Source organism: Empidonax traillii, unplaced genomic scaffold (assembly GCF_003031625.1).
Source record: "Empidonax traillii isolate 1590-97213 ecotype Southwest subspecies unplaced genomic scaffold, ASM303162v1 scaffold148:size1803964, whole genome shotgun sequence".
NCBI lineage: Eukaryota > Metazoa > Chordata > Aves > Passeriformes > Tyrannidae > Empidonax > Empidonax traillii.
Window position 1 is genome coordinate 137,854 of NW_020955341.1, and position 13,532 is coordinate 151,385.

Consider the following 13,532-nt stretch of genomic DNA (forward strand, 5'->3'; position numbering starts at 1 on the left):
GGCAGCGGGCAGCGCAGGGAGCAGCGGCCGAGCGGCCGCCATGGGGCGCTTACGCCAGTGGCGCAGGTGGCGCGGCGCTGCCCGGCGGCCCGGCCGGCCCGCGGCGGAGCGCCCTTCGTGAATAGCGGTGCTGCACTGCGGCGGCGGCGCGGCGCAACCAAACCCCCGCTCCCCACCGCCCACCCCGGCCGCGGCACCGCCCCCCGCCTCGGCTCTGATTGGCGGGGCGGGCGGAGCGCTCGGCGGCGATTGGTGGGTCCGCGCGGAAGGTGGGGTAGGTTGCGTGAAGGGTGATAAAGTTAGTGGGGCTGCCGGGGAGCGCCCGAGACGCGGCGGCGGCGGTCGGCGCTCTATGGAGGTGGCGGGGGGAGGCGTCGGGCCGGTGCTGCTCTTGCTGTGGTGATTCGGAGACTCGCCCTGTCCCGCGCGTTCCCCCCTTCCCCTCCCCAGCCCCGGTCCCCGGCTCCCTTCCCCTCCCCCCCCTTCTCTTGCCTTTTCCCCTGCCCTTGGTAGCCGCCGGGACCCGGGGAAGCTGACAAGGCCTTAGGGAAGGTGAGAAACGCGGGAAGCGGTGAGAGAAACGCGGGTCTGGGGCCGGGAGGGAGCGAGGACCGCTGCAGCTGCAGCCTAAAATGGCGGCTGCCCGGCGTGGCCGCCATTTTCTCACCGGCTGCTTCTCTGTGGCTCCCGCACAAAATGGCGGCCCGGGCCGGGGGCCGCTCCTGCTACCAGCTTTGGGAGCGCTGCTGCCGGCCTGGGGGGTCCCGCCGCTGCTGAGCGAAGGGCTACAGGAGCTGGGCAGCCCCCGCCGGGCGCGGAGGGAATGCTTGAGTAGCAGCGTTAGAGGTGAGAGTGAGTGAGATGCGGTCGCGTGGTGCCGGTCCGCAGGGGCGATTCCTTTCGAGGATTGGCTCGGCTGCAGGATGGTGGTCTGGCTGTGCTCTGTGGGCACCCGCGCTGCCCCACTTGCTCCCCTTGCAGAGAGTAGCCTCGGTTCACGTTACGGGATGAGGATCCTTCGAGATCCGCATTGCCAGGGGAACGTGGCGAGAGGATTTTCTAAGATACGGGGGTGTTAGATTTTTTTTTTATTGTTTATTCTTTTCTCTTGGTTCCTCGTGGGAGGGAAGAGCGGGGGCTGCCGAGGCGCCGCGTCAGCCGGGCAGCAGCCTCGCCCATATTTCCTGTTGCGGGGGTGGCGGTGCAGGGCGATACCGGGGGCGGACCGGGGGGGCCGTCGCCGTTCGGCGGCGGTGGAGCGGATCCCTCCCGGAGAACAAAGAGCGGGGAGCGGGAGGGGCGGGGGCGGCGGTGCCGGGCGGTACCTGCGGGGGGCGCCCTGCGCGCCCTCAGCCTTTTGTTCGCCGCCGCCACCATGTTGTGTGCGCTCCTCGTGCCCGCGCAGGGCAGGCGGCCGAGCCTCGGGGAGTGCTCGGCGCTGTGAGGGGCTCTTTGCGCTTCCCCCGCCCGGGCGTTGCTGTCCCCGGGGTTACCCACCTGCTACGTGAGAGCGGTGGAGTGAGTTTTTTTTTTCTTTCTGCAAGATAAAATTTGACGGTGGGGTGTGGGCGGTACCCTTACTCGTTATTTTGTAGCCTAGTAGGCAGTTTGGACACATCCCTTTTACTCTGTTAGGTAGTGTTTTGTGGTCTGGTGCTTATCGCTTTAAAACTTGGCTACTTTGTCTTTCCATAATTAATCATAGTTTATAAGCCATGTTAATAAAGGATTAATTATGCCGTGTTAAAAATCCGTACTTGTTATTTTCTGCAAGTGCTTTTCAGGGTGGACTGGGTAAATTTGAGGCTCTCGCTGTTTTAGTCCTTGATTCACTTATGTCCTTCCCCCGTTGGAAAACATGGCTGTAATGGTGAAATTGGCCCTTCTGTGATCATTCCAAGTATCGCGTAAATAAGAGTGTTCTTACCTTTTGTGAAGCTCAGTGTTTAAAGGTTTTCGTTCTTATACAAAATTTGTACTTTTATTGTAAGTTAGACTCTGTGAATGATAGTAAAACAACTATAATATGAATGCTTGGTTTGTCTTTCTAGGTTTTGTTTTTCCCCACCCCGTCAATTTAATTTTATTCTTTTGAAGATTCTTCGTTGTCAAGCCGCCAAAGTGGAGAGTGCGATTGCAGAAGGGGGTGCTTCTCGTTTCAGGTACTAATGGCTTTTGTTTGATGAACAGTTGACAGTGGAAACTGTCCTTTGAGGAGAATTCAGATTCTTGTAATGTTTGTACTAAAACTGACATGTAATCGAAAGCATTGAGGTTTTGAACTTACCAAGGATTACGTTGCTGTTTTTTTAACAGTGCTTCTTCAGGCGGAGGAGGTGGTAGGGGTGCACCTCAGCACTATCCCAAGACTGCCAGCAACAGGTATGTCATCTTGGTCCCTAATGTATTGTGATTTTAAAGCAGAGCATGCTTGATGATGAATACAGAACTGAAAATAGGGCAGCCTTAAAGTTGTACGAGGGACACCAACTGAGTTGATAACCTTATAACGTTCTCTAGTCCGTGGCTGCTGAAAGTGTGCATCCTGGGTGATAGGAGGTGCACAAACTTACTTGCTTCCCCTCAGTTTAGAGGATTTCCTTTGGGGTGTGGGGTTTTATTATTGTTAAATGAGTACTTTACTGTGCAGCAGATGCCGCTGTGTTCGCAAGGGCTAGTGTGTGCTCCTGACAAAGCAAGCAACAGAGTTGGTCTGAGTAAAGCAATACTGAAAGGTTAAAAGGCCAGTTCTTTAAATCATTTGTTTAACAGTCACGTTCTTCAAAATTTTACAGCGAGTTCCTGGGGAAAAACCCAGGGCAAAACGCTCAGAAATGGATTCCTTCACGAAGCACTAGACGAGATGACGACTCCGCAAACGACAAAGAACGACATGATGCAATCTTCAGGAAAGTAAGAGGGTAAGTTCTTCACAAGGCTACTTCTCTCCTTACTGCTTTCATTAGCAATGTGTATTGCTAATAAATGGGCTGGAGGAAAGAAGGACGTGGGCTGAGTTTGGGGGAGGTGAGTCCTATGGAAAGAAGACAAACGGATCATTTAGCAGCAACAAACACTTAAAGCCTTTAAGTGAGGACTGGAATTTTCAGCACGTTCTGAAGATCTCTCTATCAATAGTTAAAAGGAAAATTGAAGTTATTTCTTTTTATTAGGCTTAAAGATAAATGTCTCTAAAATGACTTGTAGTGTGCTTACAATATCTGTATTCTTGTTTTTGTTTGTTCCTCTTTAGCATACTAAATAAGCTTACTCCTGAAAAGTTTGACAAGCTATGCCTTGAGCTCCTCAATGTGGGTGTAGAATCTAAGCTCATCCTAAAAGGGGTCATACTGCTGGTAAGATGGCTGCATTTCTTTAAACTACAATTTTCTCGCATGTTAGAAACCAGAAGGCTGGTTGGTTTTGGTGGGATATAGAAGTGGCATATTTAATGCTTCTGTGTATTTGGATTATCAAACACCACCTCACACCTGCTTTCTGTGTGAGAAGGGTTATACTAAGGAGGAAGTAGATTTAATGTTTTAACTTCCTTGTTTGGAAGTTTCAAGAATCACTAAATGTGATTAAGGATTCTATGACAAGCTTTTTAAAAAAATATAAGATGCTAGTTAGCAGTCCTGTTTCTGTGCCCCTTCACTGGCATAGAAACACACCGGCCCTTCCTGTTTTCCTGAGAAGCAGGCCTCTTGGCCTTGGAAAGGCTACTGCAGGTGACCTCTTGGGACACTGATGTAGCTGTTATGTCACTTTGTTTAATCTGAGATCGGATTGGCACTACTAACATAGGTGTTGCGATGATGAGTTTTGTTGGCCAAGGATTATAGAGGCTCTTGAATAGCACAGAACAGCTTTCTCCCTTCGTTTCAGACTAGTGTTGAACTGCATTATTTCTGTGTTTGATTTAGTGAAAAATTGTTCTGGATCAGAATGGTAGTAATGCCTTTTGTCTTGCATCTTGCTTTCCTAATAACGTTTGCATCCGACGTGCTGCCTTACTCCAAATCTGTCTGTTCAGATCGTAGACAAAGCCCTTGAAGAGCCCAAGTATAGCTCGCTGTACGCTCAACTATGTCTGCGACTGGCAGAAGATGCACCCAACTTTGATGGCCCATCAGCAGAGAGTCATCCAGGACAGAAGCAAAGCACAGTGAGTGTATCTGTCAATATGGAATGATCGTTTTTGCTAGCATGTGTTGTTTCACTGATTAGCTTAATTGTTTTCTTTGTTCTCTTTTTTTAGACATTCAGACGCCTCCTAATATCTAAACTTCAAGATGAATTTGAGAACCGAACCAGAAATGTTGATAGTAAGTTTTAAAACCACTTTCATACAGCATTTGTCTTCTTTTCCCACAGCCACGCTAAACAGGCTTCTTTGTTTTCCAGTCTATGATAAGCATGATGGTCCCCTCCTCCCTGAGGAGGAGGAACAGAGAGCCATTGCCAAGATCAAGATGCTGGGGAACATCAAATTCATTGGAGAACTTGGCAAGCTTGATCTTATTCATGAATCTATCCTTCATAAGTGCATCAAAACAGTGAGTATTCAGATTGGGCACAGCTAGGAGCAAAATAGGACTTTAAAATAGGACTTAAAAAAAATTCTTATTCTACTTTGGGAATGTTGAAGCATAAAACAGAGATGTTTCCTGACTATCACCTGCCCTCACTGTTAAAAATGATCAGTCTTTTGGCATTATTAGAAGTTAAATTGGCTTGGTTCAAAGCCGTGGGAATTGTCTCTAAGAGAAGATGTAGTTTGGCCCAGAGAGAAATACCACAGGTACTTCAAAGTACAGTACACTTAGGACTAATAAGCACTTGAATTAGCAGTTCTTAAGCTTACCAAGTCCATTTGCCTTTAGAACAAGACAAAATGTTTCTGTACGTGCCAGTGTACTGAGTTTGTTGCTTATGAATTGTTAATATATTGAAATGCCTAATTCTTTTTCAGCTTTTGGAAAAGAAGAAGAGAGTCCAACTCAAAGATATGGGGGAGGATTTGGAGTGCCTCTGTCAGATAATGAGGACAGTGGGGCCTAGATTAGATCATGCGAAAGCCAAGGTATGTGCCTGTCCATTGCAGTCACTGACCTAATTAAATTATGTGGCCATGACTTTGATTGGCTGAACCTTCTGTGTACAGTATTCATAAGTACAGAACTGAGGTTATATCTTCAGAGAGGAGTGCCAGCTATGGCTCCTGCATCAAGTGATAGCAAAAGGAGCTCATCTTTGGAATGGTTTTTAACGTCTTCCCAGGATGTAGTTACAGCCATCAGAAAGTCAGAAACACGAGACTGTTGTTTCTCTAAAGGCTGCTTGACATTGTCATGAACTATTCTGAACACAGCTGATTTACAGATGACTTCTGAATGTAAACTTGAAGTGGTGTCAGAGTAAAGAGAACTTGGGCTGTGTTACGTATCTTTGACTCAGGTGTCCTGATGCATTAGCTTGCTTTAAACTGGACTGCCATCAAGGAGATGGAGATGGCAGGAAAGGCAGCCTGTTCTGTTATTTGATATGGGATGTCTTGAATGAAAATACTCAAGACACTGATAGAAACACTTCAACCTGTAACTTTTGTTCCCCCAGTCCTTAATGGATCAGTACTTTGCCCGTATGCGCTCCTTGATGTCAAGTAAGGAATTGCCAGCAAGGATTCGTTTCCTGCTGCAGGTATGATGATAAAATGGGTTGTACTGCTGCTTTTTTCTTGTGAAGTAGTCTTGAATCACTTACTTATCTGTTATGTTCCAAGGATACTGTGGAGTTGAGAGAACACAACTGGGTTCCTCGCAAAGCTTTTCTTGACAATGGACCAAAGACTATCAATCAAATCCGTCAAGATGCAGTAAAAGTAAGTGTTGCATGTGAGGTCTTGTGCTTGGCTTTCTCTGTGTCCCAAAACATACACTGCACCTGGGAGTAGTTCTCACAGCAGAGTGTGACAATTGGGTTAAGGGTTAAAATCAGATATATTTCTGTAGTTGAGGGCTAAAAACTTTACTTTCTGAGGGACCGTTACTCCGTACTAATGAAAATTTACAATTCCTCTCTTAAAGGATCTGGGAGTTTTTATTCCTGCTCCTATGTTTCAAGGGATGAGAAGCGACTTCTTTCTGGAGGGACCCTTTATGCCACCCAGGATGAAACTTGACAGGGACCCACTCGGAGGGCTTGCTGATATGTTTGGACAAATGCCAGGTAGGCTGGAAGCGCAGGCGTGGTGGGGGCTGCTGTAGCTGTGCTGTTCTTGTCCTGTGCTGAGCAAGAACTAAAGCTGTCGTTCGTCTCGTACAGGTAGCGGAATTGGTACTGGTCCAGGGGTTATTCAGGATAGATTTTCACCCACCATGGGACGCCATCGTTCAAACCAACTTTTCAATGGCCATGGGGGTCACCTCATGCCTTCTGCTCAATCCCAGTTTGGAGACCTAGGCAAATCTTTTCTGAAAAGTCAGGTAAGGAAGATATTCACACAGTGACTTCAGCTTGTTCAGGAGCTCTTCCTCAGATGCGTATGTTATGGATTATGGTCTGCTTATGTTAAAAGACTTACTCAGATTTGATTCTCATAAGAACTGATGCTCAGGTGATACAAAAATTCTAAACCACTTTTTAAATTGTGCAGATGAAAGGATACACTTTTTTGTTGTTTTTTTTGTTTTGGTTTGGTTTTTTTAACTATATGAAAAGGTGCATGTGGCTTTGGTGGGTCAGAATGGTGTGTTTTATTTAAAAGATAGTCCTGTTTTTAGGGATAGTTGCTACTCTCCCACCACCCCTGCTCCTTCTTTCTCCCTTCCTGGCAAGAAGAATCTTTGTTCTCTGGTCCCTCTGGTACTACTTACCATATGATGTACGCCACTCCATCATCTGCACTTCTTTCTCTATATCTCCCTTTCTGAAATAGGGGCAAAGCCAGCTCTACCATACCCAGAATCAGGGACTCTTATCCCAGCAACAAGGACAGTCGAAGGATATGCCACCTCGGTTTTCTAAGAAAGGACAGCTTAATGCAGATGAGGTACATGACATGCCTACATTACTTAAAGCTTATTCTAAATATTGCCCAATGATTATAGCAAGACGCGTTATTATGAGGACTAAAGCTGGAACTCTTACTTCTTCTCCTCCTCCTCTTCCTCCTTTGTCCCTTCCTCTTTCACCTTACCCCTCTCACTTTCCTTAGGGTATCCAGCGTCCTATGAGCAAGACTGAGATATGAGGGCAATTTTTTGGGGTGTCCCTTCCTTCCCCTACACTTCCAAGAACACTACTCTGACATCAGTTCCCATGCATCATAGCGATAACAGTACATTTAATTAAAACTCGAGAAAATCCTGAACTTCGCAAACCCTGAAGTGCTGGACCAGGCTATATATTTTTTTTGTTTTGTTTAGAACTGGCTAATAGGCAAAATTTCAAATGCAAAGTAAAACTGCATTGTGATTTTGAGTGTTAACCAGACTTGTATCCTGATTTCTGAGCAATTGGTGGAGTTTTAATCTTGGCTGTAAAATACATCAGCAAACATGCTGATTATCTTCTTGGGTCTCTAACATACTGCATCTAAAAAGGAGCATTTCCAGTTCTTGATACCAGTGGAACTAAGTACCAGTAACTTGCTTTGGGGGGAATTTCAGGACACATGGCTCAATCTGTACTCAAGTATTAACACTGTAGAAATGAAGTCGTGCTTCAGTGAGATCAGTTGGTGTGAGTCCACGGCTGTATTTTGTCAGTCAGAATACTTGAAACAGTTTGAGTTTTTTCTGACTTATCTGTTTACAGATTAGCCTGAGACCTGCTCAGTCTTTTCTAATGAATAAAAACCAAGTGCCAAAGCTTCAGCCCCAGATAACTATGATTCCTCCCAGTGCTCAACCACCACGCACTCAGACACCGCCTTTGGGACAGGTAAATATATAAGTTAGTGTATGTTGTTGGTTGTATTTGCCTCTTCACGCTTGCAAAACTTAATTTCTAATGTAGGAAGGGAGAGAGAATCTCTTGACTGCACAGAGCAGGACATACAAACAGAATGTATGAAAACAAGCTGATTTGACGCCCATCTGCCTTTGTATGTGTTAAGTGTTCAGTTTGATATAAGCATAGGTAGATGTGCCAGAGAAACAAATCGTGGTATCTTCTTTTCAGCCGCCTCAACTTGGTCTTAAAACAAATCCACCGCTTATACAAGAGAAGCCTGCAAAGACCACCAAGAAACCACCTCCTTCTAAAGAAGAGCTCCTTAAACAAACTGTAAGTTAGTGTGTAGTAGTGATTCTTGAGGCCTTGTATGCGCTCTTTACAAAGAATGCTCAACTGTACTTGTTTCCTCTGCAGGAGGCTGTCGTGACTGAGTATCTGAACAATGGAAATGCTAATGATGCTGTCAATACTGTGAGAGAAATGAGAGCTCCGAAACACTTCATTCCTGAGATGCTGAGCAAAGTAATCCTTCAATCCCTAGATAGATCAGATGAAGACAAAGAGAAAGCAAGCACCTTGATCAGCTTGCTCAAGCAGGAGGGAATAGCCACCAGTGACAACTTCATGCAGGTATTGTGGTCTCTTAGTATTGCAGTCCTTGTTTGTTGGCTCTTTGTGGTGGGTGGCTTGTGTAAAGTCAATGAGCAAACTTTTTTTTAAGTCACACTGATCTGAAGAGGTAAAAATAATGTTTAAACCTATGAGGGGCAAGTGAAGTGACAAAAGGAAGAAACGTAATATTTAGAGATCCAGAAACCAGGAACCTCTTTGCAAGTGGCTTGAATGCAGAAAAGAAACTTGAGGCTTCTGTGTAGTACAAGTATTAATTACTGTCCATGGGAACAAAATTACTTCACAACTTGAGCTTGTGTGTGTACTGTTTCGTAGGCATTCCTGAATGTATTGGACCAGTGCCCCAAACTGGAGGTGGACATCCCATTGGTGAAATCCTACTTAGCACAGTTTGCAGCCCGTGCCATTATTTCAGACCTGGTGAGCATTTCCGAACTGGCTCAACCACTGGAAAGTGGCACCCATTTCCCTCTCTTCCTGCTCTGTCTTCAGCAGTTAGCTAAGTTACAAGACCGTGAATGGCTAACAGAATTGTTCCAACAAAGCAAAGTGAATATGCAGAAAATGTTACCAGGTAAGAGTTGCCACATAGCTCTCCTGACACCCGATCCTAGTGCATGCGAGATGTTTTCCCTCTAGTTTATGCCAGAGTAAAATGAAATACAAGGTTATCTTGGTGGAGTCACCTGTCAACATTGTTGGGAGTGGTGTTTGCTGAGAGGTGGCTGGGGCCATGAACCATTGATGGCGGCTCTTGGTCAGCACAAGCACTTACCTTGTGTTTATTTGTCAGAAATCGACCAGAACAAGGATCGCATGCTGGAGATCTTGGAAGGGAAGGGGCTTAGCTTCTTGTTCCCGCTTCTGAAACTGGAGAAGGAACTGCTAAAGCAAATAAAATCAGATCCATCCCCTCAAGCCATCTACAAGTGGATTAAAGATAACATTTCACCCAAACTTCATGTAGATAAGGGATTTGTGAATATATTGATGACCAGGTAAGATGTTTTGCTGTAGTTCAGACAGCTGTTTGGTAAAGCTGCCAGCAGGTCAGGAACTGTGTAAAGCCTGACATGTAGCTCTGTGCAGTACACAGGGAGACAGATGGTTCTAAGTGAACCTCTTCTGTTAAAATGCCATTGTATTTGAGAGGAAGAGCAAGTCTCTGACCTTGCATCAGTGGGAGGTGTTCTCTTTGAGAAGAAGTCTCTACTGTTTGTAGAGCCATAACAGAGGCAAAACAAGGATTTTTGTGGTGCACTGTGAACCACAACCCAAATCCCTGTGCATGCACCTGACTACTGATGGGAGCAGGAGGCTATTTGTAGTAATAGCCATCTGAACTTGTAATCTAAGGTGCTACATTTCTTAGTTTATAGAACTGAGCTTGGCTTTTTTTTTTTTTGTCCAGTTTCTTGCAGTATATTTCTAGTGAAGTAAACCCACCCAGTGACGAATCGGATTCTTCATCTGCTCCATCTAAAGAGCAACTAGAGCAGGAAAAACAGCTGCTTCTTTCCTTCAAGCCAGTAATGCAGAAGTTCCTCCATGACCATGTTGATCTGCAAGTGAGTGCTTTATATGCACTCCAGGTGCACTGCTACAACAATAACTTTCCAAAAGGTGGGTACATCAAGATCTTCCCAGAACTGAACTTGTGTCTGTGTATGGCTTTCAGGCTTGTCAGTGCATCAGTTGAGAAGGTTATAAAGCTAACAAAGCTTTAATTAACTTCCATAGGCATGTTACTGCGCTTCTTTGTTCATTTCTATGACATGGAGATCATTGAAGAAGAAGCCTTCTTGGCATGGAAAGAAGATATTACTCAAGAGTTTCCAGGGAAAGGCAAAGCTTTATTCCAGGTAAACTTGCTAATATCAGAGTAGAGATTTGGATTTGTGATCTCTGCTGCACTGGAGTGCTTGAGAACACTTTCAGTGTCTCTAAGATGTCAAACAACTTCTGAGAGTATTTCGCTAGGGAGGAGTTAAACCTCTTTGATTTATTAGAGGCCTCTTGAGTAGTGCAAGTGTGGCTGAGAGATTTTTAAAGAAGAGCTGATGGGGGGGAAAGCAGTGTTCTGTAGAAGTACCTAGTGGGGAAACAATTCCTGCTCCCTTAAACCAGTTTTGTGTAACTGCAGGTAAACCAGTGGTTAACCTGGCTGGAAACTGCTGAAGAAGAAGAATCTGAAGAAGAAGCTGACTAAAGAACCAGCCAAAGCCTTAAATTGTGCAAACATACTGTTGCTATGATGTAACTGCATTTGACCTAACCACTGCGAAAATTCATTCCGCTGTAATGTTTCACAATATTTAAAGCAGAAGTATGTCAGTAGGATATCCTCTGCAAAAGGTTTTTGTAGTATGTCTTAATAGTCGACAATAAAAATATTTTAGAGTATCTTTAATGTTTAGATAACAGTGTATTAGCAGCATGCAATAATTACATCATAAGTTCTCGAGCAGAAGCAGTCTGTTGCAAGGGTCTTCTTTGCTGCCAGTTATCATAGGCTGTTTTTAAGTTAGAAAACTGAATAGCAACACTGAATACTGTAGAAATGCACTTTGCTCAGTGTAATACTTGAGTTGTTGCAATATTTGATTATCCATTTGGTTGTTACAGAGAATCCTTAACTGTAATCGATGGTTGGTTGTTGCCGTAATAGTATATTGCCTGTATTTCTACCTCTAGTAATGGGCTTTATGTGCTAGGTTTTAATATCCTTGAGCCTGGGCAAGTGCACAAGTCTTTTTTTTTAAAAGGAACAGTTTACTTGCACAAAAACTGATCGGCTGAAGAGATGGTTTAATGCCCTTTGGAAGAGGTTTTTGTGGGTGTGAAACATGACATGGTGAGAAATTTGAATTGGTCCCTCTTACAGTACTGAAATTAAGTCTACTTAATTTATCAAGACATGTTCATGCCCTGATTTTATATACTTGTATCTATCAATAAACATTGTGATACTTGACTTGTTTCTGAATGTCTCCCAGTAGAAAAGCTTTGGTTGATGATTACTTCACTTAAGAAAGGAAATATCAGTGGGAGTGACTTTAGATGGGACCATCTTGAAATTATTTTTACACCCATTGTCTGAACATGCAGATGAATTCTAAATAAGGTCACAGACAAGATTAAACACTACAGCTGTGTTATGACAGGAGAAAAATAATGTAATTCTGCTGAATAAGTGGTAGGGGTTTGCCTTGTGGTCCAGTGTATGCTTTATCAGTGAGTATGTGCTTTTTACCTTGGTAATGCTTTGAGCTTCCCCAGGCCACGTGCATGTTTTCAAATCAAGTGGCACTGTCTGTTAGCTGCCTGTTTCTCAAATCAAATTGGCAACAAATCCCTACAGAAGAGTTCAATGATGTTGCATTGTACAGGCTTGAAATGTCATCAATTAAATACTAAAAATACCTTACTTCCTAGAACCTTGTCCCTACTGAATTTTTTTTGTCCTCGCTGATACTCAAGACTTCACCTGTTGCAAGGTGATGTATCTGTAATGGTGAAACAAAAGTGTCTCCTGGGTTTGCCAGTGATGGAAGTGCTTTAGTCTGTAAACTCTTCTGCACCACTGGAGACAAAAGTGGAGCTTTTCTGGGACTGGGCGAGTTGTGCCTTGGAGAGCAGTTCCTGGTTTGCTGTGAAGGGCTTCCCAAGTACAGTCCCAAGCACAGCGTAAGCCCAGGTCTGTCAGGGAGTTCCTGGGGTGCCTCAGTAACTTGCAGTACAAGCTCAGTAAATCAAGGCCCTGTGCTTCCATCAGCCAAGTGTCGTTGACAGGAATTGCTACCAGAAATTCCATGACACATTTTCAGAAATGCGGTGTTTGTTGCAGTGAACAGGAGAGCAGGATATTTCTGTGGAGTCAGGCTGAGCTGAGACAGGAAAGCCCCACCTGCCCTTTGGTGGTTTAGGGTTCGGAGCTGGCTGTAGCTGCAGCTCCTGTGTGACAGTGGGAATCACTGACAGCCTGGGCCTTCGAAAAAAGTACTTGATGTTATGTTGTTACTCCCAGTCGTGACAGAATCATCTGAAATTTATGACATATTTCCTCTCTGTAGAGTAACATAGTCAGTGCTGGAACTACTGCTATCGCAGAGTTTGCTCCTCCCTTTGTGTGTGGTCTCAGGGAGATAAGGTGGGTCTCAGGTGGGTGTCTGCTATACTCACCAAGGTTCTGCAGTTAAATACAGGGTAGAGACACAAATACATTTACAAGGTTTAGACCTAATTAATTGAAAGTTTATTCTGTTTCACAGTTGCAGTTTTACGTTGCAGGAAGAGGCAGTGAAGTTAACACATTGTTTCAGCAGTAGGATTGTGTTCCTCCAACTTCGTTAATTTATCTTTAAACTTTGCTGTTACTGCTCATGGTTTAGTGATGTTGGCTGCAGGTATAGGTTACTAGATAAACAGTGCACTGCATGCCCATGTGCTGCACAGCTGAAGACTGAGGAACCTCAAGTCACAAAAGAACAGTTCTAACCAGTAGTTTCCAACTAAATTTGTTAGAGGTGGAAGAAAAAGGCAAGAGCAGAAGGATGTGCAAGTAAAACAATTCCTAGTCAAAACTTTGAAGTAGATCCAGAACCTGTAGCTAAGCTTTTCTGCCAGATTTTGGGGAAGGTGAAGCTGGCAGCTGTTGGCTGTTGGAGTAGTGGAACTAAGCCTTGTATTCTTGCCCAGCCTAAAGTGGAATTACTACAGTCTTACCTACTTGTGCATGGAGGCCTTGCTGCCTGGCTTGTGTGTAACTATCACTGTGATGGGAATTCTGTTAAAGAAAACTCCTGTTGGATAGAACAACAACTAAACACGGAACAGAACATAAAGAGTAGAAAATGCCACTAAACTCTGGGATTATTTACTGCCGTCATGAGACACTTGCAGAGTTTACATTTAGTGTGATCAGATCTGGGTCCTTG

General features: G+C 44.7%; 1 protein-coding gene and 1 non-coding gene across 5 annotated transcripts; both read left to right on the top strand.

The window, feature by feature from the left end:
* Positions 1-280: 280 nt before the first annotated feature.
* On the top strand, positions 281-12,026 carry EIF4G2 (eukaryotic translation initiation factor 4 gamma 2). 4 transcript variants are annotated; one of them, XM_027884512.1, is made up of 22 exons: positions 281-552; positions 2,098-2,162; positions 2,317-2,382; positions 2,796-2,921; positions 3,254-3,356; positions 4,037-4,168; positions 4,262-4,328; positions 4,408-4,559; positions 4,976-5,086; positions 5,620-5,703; positions 5,786-5,884; positions 6,090-6,231; positions 6,328-6,488; positions 6,941-7,054; positions 7,822-7,947; positions 8,188-8,292; positions 8,377-8,592; positions 8,911-9,169; positions 9,389-9,593; positions 10,007-10,218; positions 10,336-10,457; positions 10,739-12,026. In XM_027884512.1, exons 8-22 carry the CDS (start codon positions 4,476-4,478, stop codon positions 10,802-10,804), a joined length of 2,106 nt encoding a protein of 701 aa, XP_027740313.1. In that variant the 5' UTR covers positions 281-552; positions 2,098-2,162; positions 2,317-2,382; positions 2,796-2,921; positions 3,254-3,356; positions 4,037-4,168; positions 4,262-4,328; positions 4,408-4,475; the 3' UTR covers positions 10,805-12,026. The 4 variants fall into 4 exon arrangements, with proteins under 4 accessions (XP_027740313.1, XP_027740311.1, XP_027740314.1 ...); XM_027884510.1 differs by having other exon boundaries at positions 2,052-2,162; positions 10,739-12,024; XM_027884513.1 differs by lacking the exon at positions 6,941-7,054 and having other exon boundaries at positions 2,052-2,162.
* On the top strand, positions 7,096-7,261 carry LOC114057831. Its single transcript, XR_003571315.1, has one exon. It is a non-coding gene; the product is annotated as a small nucleolar RNA SNORD97 (small nucleolar RNA).
* Positions 12,027-13,532: the final 1,506 nt, after the last annotated feature.